The sequence below is a fragment of the Otolemur garnettii genome, unplaced genomic scaffold, assembly GCF_000181295.1.
Source record: "Otolemur garnettii isolate 467f Iridium unplaced genomic scaffold, OtoGar3 scaffold00233, whole genome shotgun sequence".
NCBI lineage: Eukaryota > Metazoa > Chordata > Mammalia > Primates > Galagidae > Otolemur > Otolemur garnettii.
Genome location: NW_003852628.1, coordinates 243,586 through 263,495, shown reverse-complemented (window position 1 = coordinate 263,495; position 19,910 = coordinate 243,586). Strand labels below are relative to the sequence as shown.

Here is a 19,910-nt window from a genome sequence, read left to right as displayed (position 1 = left end):
CTGCCACAACACCTGGCTATTTTTTGGTTGCAGCCATCATTGTTGTTTGGCGGCCTGGGCAGGATTCGAATGCACCGCCTTAGGTGTATGTGGCTGGCGCCTTAGCCACTTGAGCCACAGGTGCCGAGCCAAATAGTTCTTGAATGAACAAATTCACAGGTTAAAGTTAGCCATGTACCCAGCTGGGTCTACTGAGTCCTACCCAGGTAGAAACCCCCAGTGTATCTAAACAAGGGGACAGGCCGGGTGCAGTGGTTTACACCTATAATCCTAGCACTCTGGAAGGCTGAGGTGGGTGGATTGCTTGAGCTCACGAGTTTGAGACTAGCCTGAGCAAAAGTGAGACCCTGTCTCTATTAAAACAAAATAGATAAACTGAGGCAAGAGATCACTTGAGCCCAAGTTGGAGGTTGCTGTGAGCTATGATGCCACAGCACTCTACCCAGGGCAACAGCTTGAGACTCTGTCTCAAAAAAAATTAAAAAATAAAAAATAAATAAACAAGGGGGCAGACCCTTGCACATATTTGTACTCTTAAAAATTCCACAATTATTAGTTGTCCCCTTCATGGCAGGCCTTTTACAGCATGGTGAGGATGCAGCCATGACCAAGATACACCCCATTCCCTGCCCCCACAGAGCCCACGTACCTGTGGGAAGAGACACATGTGAGACACATAATTATGTCAATAAATATATAATGACAATGCATGCAAAATGTTGCCAAAGAAAAGGACAGGGAGTGGACAGCATGGGGACCAGATTAGACTGAGAGGGGCCAGACAGTGGTACCATGGAGAGGGGATGATGGCGATGGGCTGAAGGGTGTAAGAGTTGGGGACAAAGTACTCTCCAGGAGGATCCTCCAGGGCCTGTGAGGAGGTTCTTAGGGGGAGAAAGGGAGAAGAGCTGGAGGAGGGGCAAGGGAGGGCTGCCTCCTTGGTAAGGAGTTTGGGGTTTTGGCTGAGAAGTTTGGGACATGGAAAAGGAGAGGGTTTGGGTTTGGGAAACATCCCTCTGGCTGCTGCATGGAAGGCAAGGGCAGGTTGCAGGGAGCAAGAGCAGAGGCCAGCAGCCCAGAAAGGAGGTCTGGGTGCAGGCAGGAGGGGACAAATACCATGAGGTTGTGGGGAGAGATGAAAGTGGGTGGGAAGGTGCTTTGAAACAGTGAATCCTCCATGGAACTTGTTTACTGACTGCCAGGTGGGGGGTGTCCAGGAGGACCCCAAGGCTCAGGCTGGCGGTGGGGCCAGAATGGACAGGGCCTTCACTAAAATGGAACAGCCCAGGGAGCTTAATGGTGAAGGGCCCTGAGCAGCCAGCAGGGGAGCCTCAGTTATGCAGAGGAGGGATGATATGAGTTTCACAAATGTCCCTGTCTTTGTGAAGGGAGAATTGTGTTGGAGGCAGTAAGAGGGGAGGCAGGAGAAGAGAAAACCAACCAGGGTGGGCGTGTGGAAAGGGGGCAGGTAGGAGAGACATCAGAAGGCCAAACAGATAAGACTCTTTGATGAGCTGCAGGGATACCTTACCCAGACAGGAATGGCCAAGAGCAGATGGATGGAAGCCCAGCCCCCTCCTACACAGGTACCTAGAGCCCCACTCCCACCCCCGACACCCATGCAAAGCACACAGGGACACAGAAGTGGATACCCAGCAGACCAGTGCACAGGCACCAGATCTGCAAAGATGACCTCACCAGAGAGAGAGAGAGAGAGAGCGTGGCACAAGTGCACAGAGAGTGGCACAAGTGCACAGAGAGATGGAAATGAGATGGCAAAAACTCTGGGCACCTTGTCACATGTGGTCTCTGCATGCAAGGAACTGCACATACTTTGACCTAGAACATTCTCTCACTAGCTGGCTAAACAGATTCTGTTCTTATCCCATCTTACAGATGAGCAAATTGAGGCTCACTTGCCCATGATCACACTGTATGTGGAAGAAATAGGATTCCAACTCGGGTCTTTGGGCACCCTCACATACGCCTGTTCACTGGTGACCCATTTATATATCTTTATGGGCTTCCAGTGTGTCCTGCAATCCAGGTTTCCTGAGCAAGTAAGTGTTGCCCACAGATGCCCACCAGTTGTGTCCTCCCTGGTTTCTCCAGGAGTGGAGCTCCTGATCTGGCTTGTCTGAGCGTGGCTGTGGGCCTGCAGCATGTCTCTGCCTGTCCCAGCCTCTGTGTGTGTGTGTCCTCCAAGAAGCCCTGAGAGTGAGGGGGAGTAAAGGGCCAAGAAGGCCTGGCTGGGGCTGGGCTTGGGGCGGGGGGAGGGAGGGCGAGGGGCGTCGCACTGAGCCAGGAGTGAAGTTCTGGAGGAATGTTTACCAGACACGGAGAGCCCAGAGGGACAGCGCCCAGAGTCGGGACAGAAAGACACACAGCCTCCCAGCCTCCCTGGCCAAGGATTAGAGGCACAGCCCACAGGGTCCCCTTCCCAGTGTCCTCAGCCTCCCTCCTGGGCCCCTTTAAGACAGGGCTGGTCCTCTCCTCTCAGAGTTAACCCCTCACAGTCCAAGTGGCCCCTGGGTTTCGGCGTAGTGGGCGGAGGCAGGGGGGGAGCCAGGGGCGGGGAAAGAGTTGCCCGAAGTCTGGGAGAGAGAGAAGGAGGAGGCAGGGGAGCTAGGGGAAGGCGACTGTGGAGCAGAGCTGGGCGAGGGGCTCTCTCTGTGCCAGGCAATCAGTGCCAAATCCGGGTAGCCCAGAGCTGGGGGGAGGGCCGGGGACAGCCCGGCCCTGCCCCCTCCCCGCGGGGTGCCCAGCAACTTCTGAGCAAAGTTTGGCATCTGTGGTGTGGTGGTGCCTCAGGATGGACAGGACCTCGCTGGCCTGGTGCTTGGCGCTGTGCTGCTGGGGGTGCGTGGCCCCCAAGGGTGAGTGATGGGGGGTTGCTGGGGGGCAGGCCCCCACCAAGGGGCTGGGGTAGGAAGAAGGAGAGGAGGTGGGGTGGATGGCAGGTGTGAGGGGCCTGGGCAGCTTAGGGAATTTCTTTGGGAAAACAGAATGGGCACTTGGCGAGAGGGAGACAGGGAGCCACGGGGACTCAGAGACTCACCAAAAGAGGCAAAGGGAGAGAAGGAGCCTGACAGAGGAACAGAAGGGCAAGAAACAGAAACGGGGGGGGGGCAGAGAGGAAGAGATGGACAGAGAGAAGCTGAGGGAAGGAGGAGTGGGGGCTGGACTTGAGTCGGAGGCCCTGGACAGAGAAGGAGGAGTATTCCCCAAGGAGCACTTAGACAGCCAGCAGTATGAGCCCTAGGGGGGAATCCTGGTCACTGTCAACCCTCCAACTTGTCCCGTCCCACCACTCTGCTCTCTCTTTGAGGAGGGTCTCTGTCTTCATCCTCCAGCTCTGCCATCTCCATGGGTCCACTTCTCTCTCTCTCTCATCTCCATCTTTATCTCTCTCCCTGTCCCCTAAGTCTCCCTCCTTCTCTCTCCTCAGTCTCCCTGGGTGACTCTGTCCCCCATCTTGAGGGGTGTTTCTCTCCATCTCGTTCTCTGTCTCTCTCTGTATCTGTGTTCCTCTCTCAGTCTCCCCATTCCTGACTTTCTCTGGCTTCTCTGGTGCCCTCTCTCTCTCTCTCTGTTTTCCCCCTCTCATCTCCCTCCTCAGCCCCTTTTCTTCCCCCTTGATCTGTTAAGTCCCTAGAGACCCTAAGGGAAGACAGAGGGGGGCAGGGGGTGGCCCTGTTGGCAGCCCAGACATGGGAGGCTGCCAGATCCCGGGCCTCCTTCCCAGTGAGATGGACACTGGACCCCACTAGTCCCTTGGGAAGTCTCCTCCCTCCACCCCCCTGAGATCACTCTACAACTATGTGGGCCTAAGGGCCTGGCAGGGTCCTGGCAGCCAGTGGGCAGGCAGGGTTGGGGTGGAACTAGGGGTTCCTAAGCTAACTTCTACACATCTCCCCTGTAGGTGCACAGGCTGAAGCAGACCCTTTTGTGGGGAACCCAGGAAATATCACAGGTGCCAGAGGACTCGTGGGGACCCTTAGGTGTGAGCTCCAGGTTCAAGGGGAGCCCCCTGAGGTGACCTGGCTTCAGGATGGACAGATCCTAGAGCTGGCAGACAGCACCCAGACCCAGGTGCCCCTGGGTGATGACGGGCAGGACGACTGGAAAGTGGTCAGCCAACTCAGGTGTCCAGCCACATCCCTACACCCCACCCCCCCAGCTCCATCACATGGGCCCTACCTGGGCTGGAGCCCCAACTTGACCACTTGCTAGCTGTATGGCTTTGAGCATGTGACATAACCTCTGGGTTTCACTTTCCTCTTCTGTAAAATGAGTTAATAATAGTTCTTATGCGAACTTCATAGTTCTTATGAGTTTCTAGCCCAGACCCTCCCATTTTCAGTTCAGATCAACCCCTCCCAGTGTCCAGCTCTGATCCCCAAATCTCTCTGTCCCTCCTCTTGCCCTGCCAGAATCTCATCCCTACAGCTTTCGGACACAGGACAGTATCAGTGTCTGGTGGTCCTGGGAGGACAGACCTTCATGTCCCAGCCTGGCTACGTAGGGCTGGAGGGTGAGCTCTGGGGTCAGAGGTCCTGAGGAGTCAGAGGGATGTGGCAAGCACATTGTGGGAGGTCAGGAACCCCATGCTGGAGGATTCAGGGTGACTCCAGGGGACCTACTGCCTGGAATGTCAGCAATCTTGGGGCATTGAGAAGCTGGGAGTTCACAAGTTATGGGGAAGTGAGCCATATGTCCTGGGGGAAAAGACATCTTAAAGGTTGTCTGATGTCCTAGGATGCCCTAGGTCTCAGAAGTCAGATGATTAGGATAGTACAGTCTGGGGATCAGATAAGGGACAAGAAGTGTGAGACCTTACCCTCTCCTCCAACCCCCAGGACCCTCGATTTCCTCATCAGTAAAATGAGATGAGGAGTCAGAGATTCTGGAAAAGAGACAAACGGGATCAGATATCTTGGAGGTGTGACATGGGAAGAATCAGTCATTGGGATCACATGTTTGGGGGGACAGAGGCTTGAAGGGCAGATATCTGAAGGATGCTCAGGTATCCTGGAGGATCAAAGACCCTGTTGTGTCGGCCTAGTGTCCAAAGCCCCCAGCATCCTAGGGGTGGGTCAGACACCTGGGGAGTTCAGGGGAGCCCCAGCTTCTACCACTGCCCCTCCAGGCCTGCCTTACTTCCTGGAGGAGCCTGAGGACAGGACTATGGCCGCCAACACCCCCTTCAACCTAAGCTGCCAAGCCCAGGGACCCCCAGAACCTGTGGACCTACTCTGGCTCCAGGATGCAGTCCCACTGGCTGCAGCCCCGGGCCATGGCCCCCAGCACAGCCTACATGTTCCAGGTAAGTCTAAAAGTGTGGTCAGCTGAGTGGAGAGAGTCACAGAAGGCTGGGCTGCGCAGAAATTGGAAGCAAGGGAATCCTTGCTGCTGCTGTGTCTGCCCGTCCCTCTGTTCTTCTGTCTCTGAGTGTCAGTCTCTGCCTCTCTGTATGCCTTTCTCTTTCTGTCTCTCTGAGCTCATTCTCTCTCTTTCTCAGTGTGTGTCTGTCTCTCTGTCTCTCTCCCTCCATTCACCCCAGCCTCTCTCTGAATAGAATTCTTTGTCCTGGATTTCCTCTATGCTGTGCCACGGCACAAGTGTGTGTGGGCCTGGTGCCCCTTTGTCAGCCCTTGACCCAAACAGGGTACCGGAATCAACCATGCCCCCTGTCCTCCACCTCCCTGCACAAGCTGCCCACCTGATCCCTGATGGCCTCAGTCAAAGGAGGATGTCCAGCCCAGGCCTACTGGGAGGATAGAACCCTAAGATAAAAGGGAGTAGAAAGTGGGAGAGAGGGTTAGTTACAGAAAGAAAGAATAAGAAACACTAGAGGGATGGGCCACAGAGGTACTCCCAAATGAAGAGTGACAGGACACGCAAGTCTGAGGGACAGAACCCTCTCCTTCCAGGTAACCACCCCCTTCTGAACCACACATAAGGGGCAGAACTTGGCTTGAGGTCACACAGTGGCCAGAGGCAGAGCTAGGGGACCCTGGACCTCAGAGGTTCCTCCTTAATGAGGGAGAAAAGACAAAGGAGCACAGAGAGGGAGGCTCAGTCAGGGGAGGCATCTGGACCCTGAAGGGCATCATGTCCCCAGACCCCCAACCTGCTACTGGAATGAGGAGGGGCCTGGGGGCTGAGGGTCTCTGGCCTATAGGGAGGTGCCCACATTCTCAGCATTCCCGGGGCCCTGAGTTACAAGGAAACGGTGGTGTGTATGCTGGCCCCCAGAGGGGTGACTCAGGCCCATGGTCCAGTTGGCCTTGTAGGGACTAGGGCCTGGGATGGGGCCTGAGTCAGCCTGGCAGGACCCAGGGGAGGGGAAGGGGGAGGATGCAGTCCCTCCTGCCCCATCCCAGGGAGAAGAAGAAATAGGGGAGCACGTGTGTGAGAGGGCCTGTGTGTGTCTGAGTGTGTGGGGTGTGTCTCTGGATGTCTGTCCCCGTGGATCTGTGTGTCATTTTATCTGCCAGCATCAACCTCTTTGTATCAAGGTGTGTCTTAGGGAGGACAGTTTCTATGGATGTCTCAGTTTGTGTGTGTGTGTGTGTGTGTGTGTGTGTGTGGCTGAGTCTTCCAGAGTCAGCCTGCATATCTGTCCCCCTTTGCATTTGTGTGTTCACCGCTGAGACTCACAGTGTGGGAGTGGAGTGTCAATGGGGAGCGAGTGTATTGTATGGCTATTTCACACACTTCCCTGTTATGGAAGTGACAGTGTGCAACTATGGGTGTGAGTGTGTCCTGGTGTGGGTTGCCATGTGTCATTGGTTAACTTGGTGTGTTTCTTATTGGCTGTTCTGTGTGTATATCTATGTATTAGTGTCTATGTGGTGTCTGTGCATGTCACAAAGTAAGCATGTTAATATATATGATTTTGTCACCATGGGCCTCTATGTCTGTATGTGTGCGCATATGTGTGTATCTGTGTGGCATTTCACAACTAATAACACCCTCTGCTTTTATCTGGTCTTCCTGTGTGCACTGGGCCCTGTTGTGATGAACCTAGGGTGCTTACCAGCCAGTGTTCGTATATGTGTGTGTGCCCACCTACGTGTACATAGCAGTGTCTGCCACAAGACTGAGTGTCTAGGAAACTATGCTTTCGTGTAGGTCTGCCTCTCTGCCTCTCGGTGAACATGAGGCAGGCAACCTGAGTACGTCCAGCTGTGTTTTGACGCAGCTGAAGGCTTGGCTGTGACTGCATATGTCAATGTGTTTGTGCGTGGGCAAGTCAACAGGAGCCTTCATTGCGTCTTGGTGCCTACCTATTGTGCACCTCAACCTCAGTGTACCTTAGGCAGCTTGGGTTTATGTGTCTGTCAGAATCAGTTCAGATGTATATTGTGTGGCCAGGTGTCATCAGTGCGTATTCGTGTGATTGTCTGTTTATGTGGTTATCCCACATCACACTGGCCCATCTGCATACATGGTTGTCTCCATGTATCAAGTCAGCCCCTATGTGTCTATGTGGGCTGTATATTTGTGTCACTATGTTTGTGACACCATCAGCCCTTGTGTATCTGTGTGTAGCTTAGTGAGGGTTCCATTATCTGTGTATCTGTACCAATAACGGCCTTTGTGTGTCTAAGTGTGATTCATTGTGTGTGGGGGTGCTGTGTGAAGGAATTTTGTCAGTTTGTGTGTGCCTGTCCCTCTATCTGACTCAAGCCATGCCCCCCTCCTTCCATCCCTCGGAAAAGCAAAGGGGGGAGCGTAAGGAGGGGTGGAGTAGCACATCTGGAAAGCACATCTGGAGTCCACTGGCCTGCTCCTGTTCTGTCGTGGAGCAAGAGCCCGCTGACAGAAGGGGTCCCAAGTCATCTCTCCCGTCCCCCCCCTCAAGGTGCAGCCGCTGGGGCCTGGGAAGGGGGATCCCGGCTCCGCATCCCCAGGCCAGCCGGAAGTGCTAGGGTGGGGAGGCGCCCCCGGTGACTCACGCAGCGGCTGGAATGCTGCGGTCGGAACAGGACCCAGCTCCAGCATCCCTCTCCCGCCCCAGGGCTCCTGGGCCAGCGGCGCCAGCTCCCGCGCGGTGACCCTGGAGGGGCCCCACGTGCCAGGTGGCTGGACCGGGCCCAGGCTCCCTGCCCCCTCTCCGGCTGCCCGCCCCGGGCTGTCCTGTCCCTCCCCCGGGCCGCGGGGGCTGCGGGTGCGCGCGCGCGGGCACCTGACCTTGGCTGGGAACAGGCTGCCCGGGCAGCCGCAGCGAGGAGCTTCCCTGCCCACCCGCTTCCGGCCGCCCGTTCCACTCCCCCTGCGGACCGGGAGAAGGAAACTTTATGTCTGCGGACTGAGCGCCTCCCGTGGTGAACGTAGTGACGGTGGGAACTCAGGACAAATGCAAGAGACGCACACCGAGAGACCCAACGCGTACAAGTACACAACATCCACAAATACAGACGGGCCGCAAATACGTCCGCACCTTAACACAGATGCATAAGCACTGGCATGAAAAACGGTTGCTCTTGTACACTGATGCGTGTGTCTGTACACAGCAGTCTCCGCCTTATCCAGGCGGGATAAATTCCAAGACCTCAATGGATTTCTGAAACGGCAGATAGTATCAAATCCTATATATACTATGCATAAATTTCCCTTTCTTTTTCTTTCTTTCTTTTCTTTTCTTTTTTCTTTCCTTTTCTCTCTCTCTTTTTTGGACAGAGTTTCACTCTGTCGCCCTGGATAGAATGCCAGTGCTGTGTTGTCATAGTTGACAGCAACTTCCAACTCTTGAACTCCAGCCATCCTCTTGCCTCAGCCTCCCCAGTAGCTGGGACTACTGTCGCCTGCGAAGATACCCAGCTAGTTTTTTCATGTTTAGTAGAGACTGGGTCTAACTCTTGCTCAGGCTGGTCTGGAACTCCTCAGCTCAAGCAATCCTCTGCCTCTGCATCCCAGAGTGCTAGGATTACAGGCGCCTGGCCACACAAATTCATTTCTTTGTTTCTTTATTTCTTCCTTTCTCTCTTTCTCTTTCTTTCTTTTTTCTTCTCTCTCTCTCTCCTTTCTTTACAAGCGCCAAGCCACAAATTTCTTTTTTCTTCACAATTTCACAGATAAGATTTGTTCTTACAGTGGATGGTAGCAGCCTTAGCATAAGAGTTTTCTTCTCTCCTCATTAAGCTGAGAACTTTCCCCTTTTTGCTTAAAGAAAGCACTTTATGGCTTCCCTTTGGTGTATCTGAATTGCCAGTCTTACTACTCTTGCCCTTAGGGACCATTACTAAGTAAAATAAGGGTTTCTGGAGCAAAAGCACTGTGATAACCAAGTGGATTTGATAACCCACAGGGCTGCTGAGTGACTAATAGGTGGGTAGCGGATACATCACAGAGATGCCGGACAGGGCATGATTCATGTCCCGGGCAGACAGAGTGGGACAGCGTGAGAGTTCATCGTGCTACTCAGAATGGGGAGCAATTGAAAAGTATGAATTGTTTATTTCTGGAATTTTCCATGGCATATTTTTAGATGGTGTTGGACTGAGGGTAACAAACCCCATGGATAAGGGAGGACTGCTGTATGTTGCGTAGCTGTGTGTGTTGCCTCTGTGTGTTTCTCTCTGTGTGTGTTGCCTCTCTGTGTGTCTCTTCTGTCTGATGATGCTGGGTGATGAGAAAAACCAAAGAGAACAAGTAAAGCAGGAAAAAGGCCAGCTGTGGAGGGGAGGCTCTGAATTCAAACAGGAGGGTCAGTCTAGTGTCTAATGTGAAGGAGGGAGGGTGTGAGTGGGAAGACTGTTCCAAGTAGAAGAAACAGAAGTGCATAGTTCCCAGGGTGGGAACATGCTCAAGGACGCGAGTTTCCAGAAACATCAGGAGGCCAGTGTGGCAGGAGCAGGGTAAGCAACGGGGGAGGAAGAGAGAGGGCTTGGTGAGAGATAAGCTTCTAAGTGAACAAACAATTCCCCATTTAAATGCACACGCAGGCCTGTTTCCTTAAGTTTGTGTCCATTAGGTATATGTGCCTCTACATGTGTCTGCCTGGGGTAGTGTGAGTGTATGATGTATGCGTGTTTGTGCATGTATGTGAGTGTGTGCACTTCTGTGTGTGTCTGAGTATGCATATTCTTGACTGTGTGTGTCTATGTGTGTATGAATGAGTGTTTGTGTTTCTGTATCTGTATATGTATGTATGAGAATGTGTGTGTGGGTGTAAGAGTATGTGCATCTATGTGCATGTGTGTGCATGTGTGTCTATAGTGGGGTTAGGGCCCAGACCATAGGCCTGTCCTGTGTTGGGGGTGGAGACTGTATTCCTGATGCATTGCTCTCCCCTGCCCACTGACCCTGGTCAGACTGGGCTTGCATAAGATGACCTGGCATGGCCTGGGGGCCCCTTCTTCCCCACTGACATGAGACCCATTTCTCACTTGACTCTCTAGGCCTGAACAAGACATCTTCTTTCTCCTGTGAAGCCCATAACGCCAAGGGGGTCACCACATCTCGTACAGCCACCATCACAGGTGACAAGAAAGGGAGTTGGGTGTCAGAGTGTAGGGCTTGGGTCAGGGGTTAGAGGGGAGACACAGTGCAGGGTGGGGAGCTTTCAGCATAGCCCCCCAGGGTCAATCCCTTTCTCATCTGTCCACAGTGCTTCCCCAACGACCCCACGACCTCCGTCTGGTTTCCCGCCAGCCCACAGAGCTGGAGGTGGCTTGGACCCCAGGACTGAGTGGCATCTACCCCCTTACCTACTGCACGCTGCAGGTGAGCCCCCCACACCACCTGTCTACCCCCAGTCTCAGCAATCCTTACTTGCACACTGTCCCTGGGAGGCCAGGCTTTCCCAGCCAGTGGTGTGCTGAGAGACAGTGAAGCCTGGAGTTAAGCTAGATGTCCTTGGTTCGAATACTGGCTCTACACCTGCTGGCTGTATGAGGTTGGGCAGGTGGCTTAACCTCTCTGGGCCTCAGTTATCTCATCTATCAGATAGACATAATGGTAGTGTCTGCCTGATAGGCTTGTGAGAGTTCAATGAGTGAATGCAAGTAACCAACTTAAAATAGTATCTGGAACATAGAAAATGTGTCAGAAACTGTGAGCTGTTTTGATTATTTTTAGTATTAGTGATATTAACTCTAGCCAGAGTGGGAGCCCTGAGATAGACAGCAGAGCCTGGAGCTGTCTTTGTCACCACTGGATACCCACAACTCTGAGCATCCTGGGTGGTCACGTTCTGGAAGTAGGTCTGTCCTCCACTGGGCTGTGAGCTCTGTGAGAGGAGGGCTAAAGCTGTCCCAGTCACCACCGGCTCCTCATTACTGCCCACCACAGGGTTAGACACAAAGTAGGGAATATTTGCTAGAAGAATACATTGCAGGCTGGGCATCATGGTTCATCCCTGTAATCCTAGCACTCTGTTTTTTGTTTGTTTTTCTTTTTGAGACAGAGCCTCAAGCTGTCCCCCTGGGTAGAGTGCCGTGGCATCACAGCTTACAGCAACCTCTAACTCCTGGGCTCAAGCAATCCTCCCACCTCAGCCTCCCAAGTAGCTGTGACTACAGTCGCCTGCCACAATGCCCGGCTATTTTTTGGTTGCTGCCATCATTGTTGTTTGGCGGGCCCAGGCTGGATTCGAACCTGCCACCTTAGGTGTATGTGGCTGGTGCCTTAGCCACTTGAGCCACAGGCACGGAGCTAATCCTAGCACTCTGGAAGGCCGAAGCTGATGGATTTCTTGAGCTCGGGAATTTGAGACCAACCTGAACAACAGTGAGACCCCATCTCTACAAAATAATAAAAAAAACTAGGCAGGCATTGTGGAGGGCACCTGTAGTCCCAGCTACTTGGGAGGGTGAGGCAGGAGAATTCCTGCAACCCAAGAGTCTGAGGTTGCTGTGAGCTATGATGACACCACTGCACTCTAGCCTGAGTGACAGAGTGAGACTCTGTCTCCAAAAGAAAGAAATAAGAAAAAAATTATAAGACCTTATAACTGAGATCAGCTAGACCCTACCCTCTGCCCTGAAATTTCTCCATAAGTAAAACGAAACCAAACCAAACACACAGATCTGTAAGTACAAGGACTTCTGATTTGAAATCCTCTGAGATATGGAAGCTGGAGGTGAGGGTGAGAGTGTCTTTGATGGGGGATGACAGTAAAGACTAATGGTCAACCTTTATCTAGTGTCAACTGCATGCTGAGCATTGTGTTAACGCTTTGTGAAGGAGGGTGTATATGGATATGCCTATTTTCTATAAGAAAAAACTAAGGCTCAGAGTAGTTAAGCAAATTTCCCAAGGTCACAGCCAGGAAGTGGCAAAGGGTGGATACAAACCCTTGCCTCATCAAAACGAACCAGTGCTCCTAGCCTCCTTAGAAACCACTTAGAGCCAGTGCTCAATTAAATAGAGATGTCTTTCTTATGTACCCTGGACACAACATCATCTGCTAGTCATATTTTTTTTATTTGTTGTTGTTGTTTTTGAGTCAGTCTCACTCTGTTGCCCAGGCTAGAATGCTGAGGCATCAGCTTAGCTTACAGCAACCTTAAACTCTTGGGCTCCCTGCTTGTCATTTTAACAGTAGCTGTTAATCTTCCCATTTTCAAGGTAAAGAACTGAGGTCCAGAGAGGGGAAGATCCCCCTCCCCCATAGTGGCTCAAAGAGTAGTTGCGTAAGATTCAATCTCAGAGGCCAGACAGATTTAGGAGACCTCAAATGCCAGGTCTGGCATCAGCTGCACCCCCACCCACATCCATCAAGTGTCCCTAGGAAAGCAGAAGTGTGTCCTCTTCCCTCTCCAGGTCTCACTTCCTGCTGCTTATGGGCTAGGGTTAAAGGGTTCCAGAGGGAGGGTCACAGCTGTCCCAGGGAAAAGAGAAGTGGGAGTGGGTACAAAGAGGCTGGCTGTCTGTACCCTTCTCCCCTCTGTCCTGGCAGAGGTTCCTCTTCTTGTCTGCTGCAGGTCAAAGGGCAGGCATGGGGACAGCCTCACCCCCACCTACTACCCACCATCTGATCCCCTCTTCCCTAGGTCTTGTGTTGGTGTCGTCTGCCCATGTGGGTGCTGTGTGACTTAGGGCAAGCTGCTGGACTTCTCTGGGCCTCTATTTCCTCCTCTATAAAATGGGGATGAGAAAAGAAATTGACCCCAAAAGGTGGTGGTGAGAACTCAATGAGTTCATCCAGGAATATGCTTAACAGGGGGCTTAGCACATATTTGGCACTTAAGAAATATTAGCTGTTGGCTGTCTGTAGTGGCTCACACCTGTAATCCTAGCACTCTGAGAGGCTGAGGCTTGTGGATCACCTAAGCTCAGGAATTCAAGACCAACCTGAGCAAGACTGAGACCCCATCTCTACTAAACATAGAAAATCTAACTGGGTGTTATGGTGGGGACCTATATTACCAGCTACTTGGGAGGCTGAGGCAGGAAAATTACTTGAGCCCAGGAGTTGGAGGTTGCTGTAAGCTAGGCTGATGCCATGGCACTCTAGCCTGGGCAACAGAGTGAGACTCTGTCTCTCTCTCTCTCTCTCTCTCTCACACACACACACACACACACACAAAAGATAATGACTAAAGCTCACTGTGCACAGGCTCATGCTTACATGCCCCAATTCACTCAGCCCTGCAAAGTAGGGAGCCACTGTTGTTACCTCATTTTACAGATGAGGAAACAAAGCTAGGGAAAGGTAAAGGCTGAATTTGAGCCCCGGATCTAGCATCCGTGCTCGTCAGCCCCAGGTTGCACTGCCTCTCAGGACAGACAGGTGATATTGTTACTGTTGACGATGTTAACAGAAGCAGAGCAAAGGCTTTGGAGACAGAGCAGGATTCAGGTCCCAGCTCACCATTGCCAGACTGGTGACCTTGGGCAAGTGATTCCATCCCTCTGGGTCTCAGTGTTCTCATCTGCGTAATGGAGATAAATGTCACACCTATCACAGTACAACAGAGTTGATATGAAGGTCAAATGAATTTGATTTGTAAAGGGCTTTAGAATGGTGCTCAGTAAATGATGGACATGTTTGTCTTTTTTTGTTAAGACAACACATGATATGCATAATCTTCGGTGTCCACCTAGATTGGTTTGCATACATCTTCACCCATGTAACTGCATGCCGAGTCAACACACAGACCCTTCCAGCCCCAAGAAGGCTCCCTCTGTCCCCAGAGATGACCGCTCTTCTGGCTTCTCTTGGAAGGCATTGCCTTTGCCTGTGGAAGAATATCATATGTGTGGGATCTCACAATATTGTACTTTTTTTTTTTTGAGACAGAGTCTCCTTTTGTCACCTTCAATAGAGTGGTATGGCATTATAGCTCACAGCAACCTCAATCTTTTCGGCTCCAGCCATACTCTTGCTTTAGCCTCCCAAGTAGTGAGGATTACAGGCACTTGCCACAACACCTGGCTATTTTTTTAGAGATGGGGTCTCGTTCTTGCTCAGGCTGGTCTCGAACTCATGAGGTCAAGCAATCCATCAGCCTGGGCCTCTCAGAGTGCTCGGATTATAGGCATAAGCTACCATGCTAAGCCTTGAACTTTTATTCATTATTACTATTATGGTTGTAACTCCAGCTAGCACCATTATTATCAATGCTGACTAGCTGCATGCACTTTTGTGTCCTTTAGACATAACTACATTTAATCATTTATTTTAATTAATTACTTTTTTTTTGAGACAGAGTTTCACTGTGTTGCCCTCAATAGAGTGCTGTGGCATCACAGCTCACAGCAACCTCAAACTCTTGGGCTTAAGCGATTCTCTTGCCTCAGCCTCCCAAGTAGCTGAGACTACAGGCGCCCACCACAATGCCTGGCTATATTTTATTTATTTTTGTTTTTTTGAGACAGAGCCTCAAGCTGTTGCCCTGGGTAGAGTGCCATGGCATCACAGCTCACAGCAACCTCCGACTCCTGGGTTCAAGCGCTTCTCCTGCCTCCACCTCCCAAGTAGCTGGGACTACAGGCGCCCGCCACAATGCCTGGCTATTTTTTGGTTGCAGCCATCTTCTTGTTTGGCCGCTCCAGCTGGATTCAAACCCGCCAGCTCAGGTGTATGTGGCTGGCGCCTTAGATGCTTGAGCCACAGGCGCTGAGCCCCGGCTATTTTTTGTTGCAGTTGTCATTGTTCAACTGGCCTGGGCTGGGTTCGAACCTGCCAGCCTCGGTGTATGTGGCCAGCATCGTAACCACAGGCACCGAGTCTACATTTAATCTTTAAACAATCCCGTGTGGTATTTTGGCTCTTTAAACTCCTATTTTCCTAAAGATGAAACTGAGGCTCTGGGAAAGATATTGCCAGAGGTGGCTTTTTCTTTCTTTGAGACAGAGTTTCATTCTTTTGCCCAGTCTAGAAGTGTTGTGATGTCATCATAGCTCATAGGAATCTCAGTCTCTTGGATTCAAGTGATCCTCTTGCCTCGGCCTCCCAAGTAGCTGGGATTAAAGGTGCCTGCCACAACGCCCAGCTAGATTTTCTATGTTTAGTAGAGATGGGGTCTTGCTCTTGCTCAGGCTGATATTGAACTCCTGAGCTCAGGCAATCCACCCTCCTTGCCTCCTAGAGTGGTAAAATTACAGGCGTGAGCCACCATGCCTGGCAAGAGGTCACTTTTGTAAGTGGCAACAGAGCCACATCATGCAGCTGAATGGTCTCCTTGCTTTGCAAATCCGGTGCCCATGTTGTCCTGGCATGGAGCTGCAACACCCGACATGCATACACATGTCCTTGCAAAGTTGTGTAGGGCCACCACAGTTGAATGTTGTGTGGCCGCCTCTTGTGATTGTGTCTTTGCCTTGTCCTCACACCCTTCTCTTTCTCCAGGCTGTGCTGTCAGATGATGGGGTGGGCGTCTGGCCAGGACAGCCAGACCCCCCAGAGGAGCCCCTCACCTTGCAAGCATCTGTGCCCCCCCACCAACTTCGGCTGGGCAGCCTCCATCCTCATACTCCTTATCACATCCGTGTGGCATGTGCCAGCAGCCAGGGTCCCTCAGCCTGGACCCACTGGTTTCCTGTGGAGACACCGGAGGGAGGTAAGCTGGGCTGGAGAGGGAGATGTTGCCACTGCCCCTCTGGACCTTGCTTACATCAGCGCCACCTCCAGTGTCTCCTCTCACCCCTTTACCCCACATAGCCTTAATCTCCTTCCCGTCCAGTCCCTGCTCCCTCAGCACCACCCACTGTCTTCCCTCCAGGACCTCCCCTACCCTGTGCTTCCGCTCATGGGGGCCCTGCACGAGTTGCCCACATGCGTGCCCTTTGTACCCTACCCCCACTTCCTGGGAACAGGGGAGGGGGTCAGGAAGAGGTGGGGGTGCCAGCTTCCCCTCTTCCCTGTCCTCCAGTGCCCCTGGGCCCCCCTGAGAACGTTAGTGCCATGCGGAATGGGAGCCAGGCCTTCGTGCGTTGGCAGGAGCCAAGGGCGCCCTTGCAGGGCACCCTATTAGGGTACCGGCTGGCATATCGAGGCCAGGACACCCCTGAGGTGGGTGCTGCTGGGTGGGTTGGGGCAGAGTTGTTGGGGGAAGAGGGAGATGGGGAGGGGAAGGTGGCAAGGTAGACATGGACAGTTTTGCAGATGGGTATTACACAATTGAACTACCCCTAGGGGAACATATTCTGGGAAGTTTCAGGGGGTCCAGAGAAGGGACTATTTATGAACCACAGCAACAACATTTTAGTAGATTTATATATTTACTATAATAATCTTAGTGAATGGTTGTATAGTATCTTGGGGAAGGAGTACCTTTTCTTAATTTGCACAAGGGCACTATCTGGGCTAGAAACATGCAGAGGTGGAGAGAGAGGATGGGAAAGGAAGGTAGAAAGAGATAGAGAGATGAAGACGGAAAGATGGGGTAAGAGATGAAGGGGAGGAAGAGGAGAGGAATGAGGTACTGGAGGATGAGGAGAGGGCTTTGAGAAAGAGATGGGCAGTAGGTGAAGGCTAAAGAGTTAGGGGCCTGGGGTTTCACCCTGATGCCATTTCTGGACCTCCTAGGTGCTACTGGACATAGGGCTAAAGCAAGATGTGACCTTGGAGCTTCGGGGGGATGGGCCTGTGCCTAACCTGACAGTGCGTGTGGCAGCCTATACTGCTGCTGGGGATGGGCCCTGGAGCCTCCCCATTCCTCTGGAGCCCTGGCGCCCAGGTAAGTCTAAAGCCATGCTCAACCTGCTTCAGCATACCTGCAGGGACCTTGTCTCTCCCTGACACCACTGACTTGCCCCCTTTCGGTACCTGCCCCTGGTCTAGTCTCTGACCCTACCCTGCACCTTACTGGAAGCCTATCTTGCTCCCTCACCCATGTCACACCAGTCTTGCCCTCTCTGAGCACGTCTCCCTTCTGTCCTTTCTCCTCACAGGGCAAGGACAGCCAATCCACCAGCTGGGTAAGGGCTTTTGCACCCCCTCTTCTCTCTCCCTCCTCTCAACATCCAGGGAGGGCCTTGCCACCACACATACTCATTCAACAACCCTGTCATGTTTCTCAAACTCTTCACTCTAATCTACTTCTTGGGTTTGTGTGGTCCTTGATGGAGGTGCCTGAATGGCACAGCATGTTGTAGGTATTCAGTGAATGGTAGATGGGTGGATAGATGAATGGAGGGTGGATGGATGGATAGATAGATGGCTGGATGGGTGAGTGGATGGATGTGGATGGATGGTGGATGGATTCATGAGTGAATGGGTGGGTGCATGTATGGACATGTGGGTGGATGGATGATGGATGGATGGATAAATGGAGGGATGGATAGGCAGATGGACAGATAGATGGGTAGATATCCTCCCCACATCCATCCTTCTCAAATATTTCTCCAACAATTCTCAACCATTTCTCCTACACCCATTGTACCCCCCAGCACTATTATAACTCACCTCTTGAAACCCAACCTACTGTCTGTAAATACTTCGCAATATCTTCCCACATTTCTGCACATACCCTTTCCATTCTCATCTCACCCTTCCTTCATGTACAGCTCTTTGTTGCTTCATTCCTCGTACACACTCCCCCCTGAAGCCACTGGACACCCACACTTCTCCTTCACAAACTCTACACACCTTGTACACACCATACGTTCCCCCTTACAGATACTGAAAAACTTTTAGTCCACAACTCTCCCACACCTTCTAGGTCTCCTTGCATACCCATCCCTCACCCCTTACCAGTCCTAACCCATCCCACTCCTACTCACACTCACACTGAGCTCCTTGTACACTCAGCACATACCCATTCTCCAGACCTTCCATGCTCCATTCTGCTCCCACCCTTTTGGCACCACCTTCCATGCATCCCATAGTCGTCACTTGCCCCTCTCCCATCTCTTACATGCTCACTGCACACTCCTCACACACCGAGCTGACATCCTTACCAATCATTGCTCACTCCTTGCATCAACAACTTCTTGAATTTCTACTTCTCCTTCCTCACACACCCCAAACCCCTCCAACAGCCATTCTATACCAGGTGCACTTACCCAATCTGGGTACACTTACTGTTCCCCTTTGTAAATTTATTTCACCCTTGTTCCTTGCTTTATGAAAAGTCTTTTCTAGTTATTTCTCATTCCTCAAAGATATGACTTAGTCCTTTGCTCACCAGCCTCACCCCACTTCCACATTCCTTGCACACACCTCATTCACCATCCTGCCCTGCATGAATTCTCCACTCGCCTATTTTCCACACCCAAGTCTGCCCTCTTGGTGCTGTCATCACGTATCTCACACACAACTACACAGCGTGAGATTTATTCACACTCAGCTTCTGTTCGTTTAACCTCCTTTCACCCTCACTACCCATGTCTCTTACTCCCTTTCCGCACTTCTCAAATATCTATCCCACTCTTAACTCATTCGTCCTAAAACTTTCACACTCCTTCTGTTTTACTGCACACTCCCATCACAGCTATTGCATGCCGTGTGCCTTGCACAGTGCAGCCTCAGGTTCTCCAGGTTCTTGAATGCACTCATCACATACCTCATCAAGTACGTCCACATCTTTTTCCATGCCTCCTACTTCCTCTCTCGCATCGTTCTCTTGAGTCCCAGGGAGCTGGATCTAGGGCCTTAGCAGTGACCTGTCCCCCTGCCCCCGACAGTGAGTGAGCCCCCAGCTCCCGCCTTCTCATGGCCCTGGTGGTATGTATTACTGGGAGCAGTTGTGGCCGCTGCCTGTATCTTCATCTTGGCCCTATTCCTTGTCCATCGGCGGAAGAAGGAGACACGCTATGGGTGAGTTGGAGCCCCACAGGAAGGCTTCTGTGGACTGGGATGGAGAGGCTGGAGGCAGGGAGACCATGAGGAGGCTGGTGCTGGAGGAAAGATAACCAAGAATCGGAATGAGCGCAATGGGGTTGGGGAAGCAACAGAAGGCAGAAGGTTGCAGTCCAAGACATGCTCAGCAAATGAGAGGGTAGTCAGAGGTTGGGGTTGGGATGGTGCTTGCTTAACTGCTGGTGGAAGGAAGGGGTTCCACATGGTCTTTCCCTACCCTCAACCTCTCTCCATCTGTGCCCCTCTCCCAGAGAAGTGTTTGAACCAACAGTGGAAAGAGGTGAACTAGTGGTCAGGTACCGTGTCCGCAAGTCTTACAGTCGCCGGACCACTGAAGCTACCTGTAAGTGAATACTATACCTGGCTGTCCTGGGTTTCCATAGATGCATAAGCCAAGAGAAAGCCTTGCAATGCTAGAGTGTTAGAACCATAGACCTTGGCTCGGCACCTGTGGCTCAAATGGCTAAGGCACCAGCCACATACACTTGAGCTGGTGGGTTCGAATCCAGCCCAGGCCCGCCAAACAACAATGACGGCTGCAACAAAAAAATAGCCAGGCGTTGTGGCAGGCGCCTGTGGTCCCAGCTACTCGGGAGGCAGAGGCAGGAGACTCACTTGAGCCCAGGAGTTGGAGGTTGCTGTGAGCTGTGAT

General features: G+C 52.1%; 1 protein-coding gene across 2 annotated transcripts in view; it reads left to right on the top strand.

Annotated features, from left to right (window-relative positions):
- Nucleotides 1-2,623: 2,623 nt before the first annotated feature.
- AXL (AXL receptor tyrosine kinase) overlaps nt 2,624-19,910 on the top strand; it is a 33,886-nt gene continuing 16,599 nt past the window's right edge. The window contains exons 1-12 of one of the 2 annotated variants that reach the window (XM_003802088.3): nt 2,624-2,876; nt 3,923-4,145; nt 4,434-4,534; nt 5,150-5,326; nt 10,410-10,490; nt 10,619-10,734; nt 15,806-16,016; nt 16,329-16,468; nt 16,985-17,135; nt 17,350-17,376; nt 19,084-19,216; nt 19,510-19,601. In XM_003802088.3, coding sequence (XP_003802136.1) covers nt 2,813-2,876; nt 3,923-4,145; nt 4,434-4,534; nt 5,150-5,326; nt 10,410-10,490; nt 10,619-10,734; nt 15,806-16,016; nt 16,329-16,468; nt 16,985-17,135; nt 17,350-17,376; nt 19,084-19,216; nt 19,510-19,601 — 1,516 coding nt within the window. In that variant the 5' untranslated portion in view covers nt 2,624-2,812. The remainder of the gene's footprint in view (nt 2,877-3,922; nt 4,146-4,433; nt 4,535-5,149; nt 5,327-10,409; nt 10,491-10,618; nt 10,735-15,805; nt 16,017-16,328; nt 16,469-16,984; nt 17,136-17,349; nt 17,377-19,083; nt 19,217-19,509; nt 19,602-19,910) is intronic. The other variant, XM_003802089.3, reaches the window with a different exon arrangement.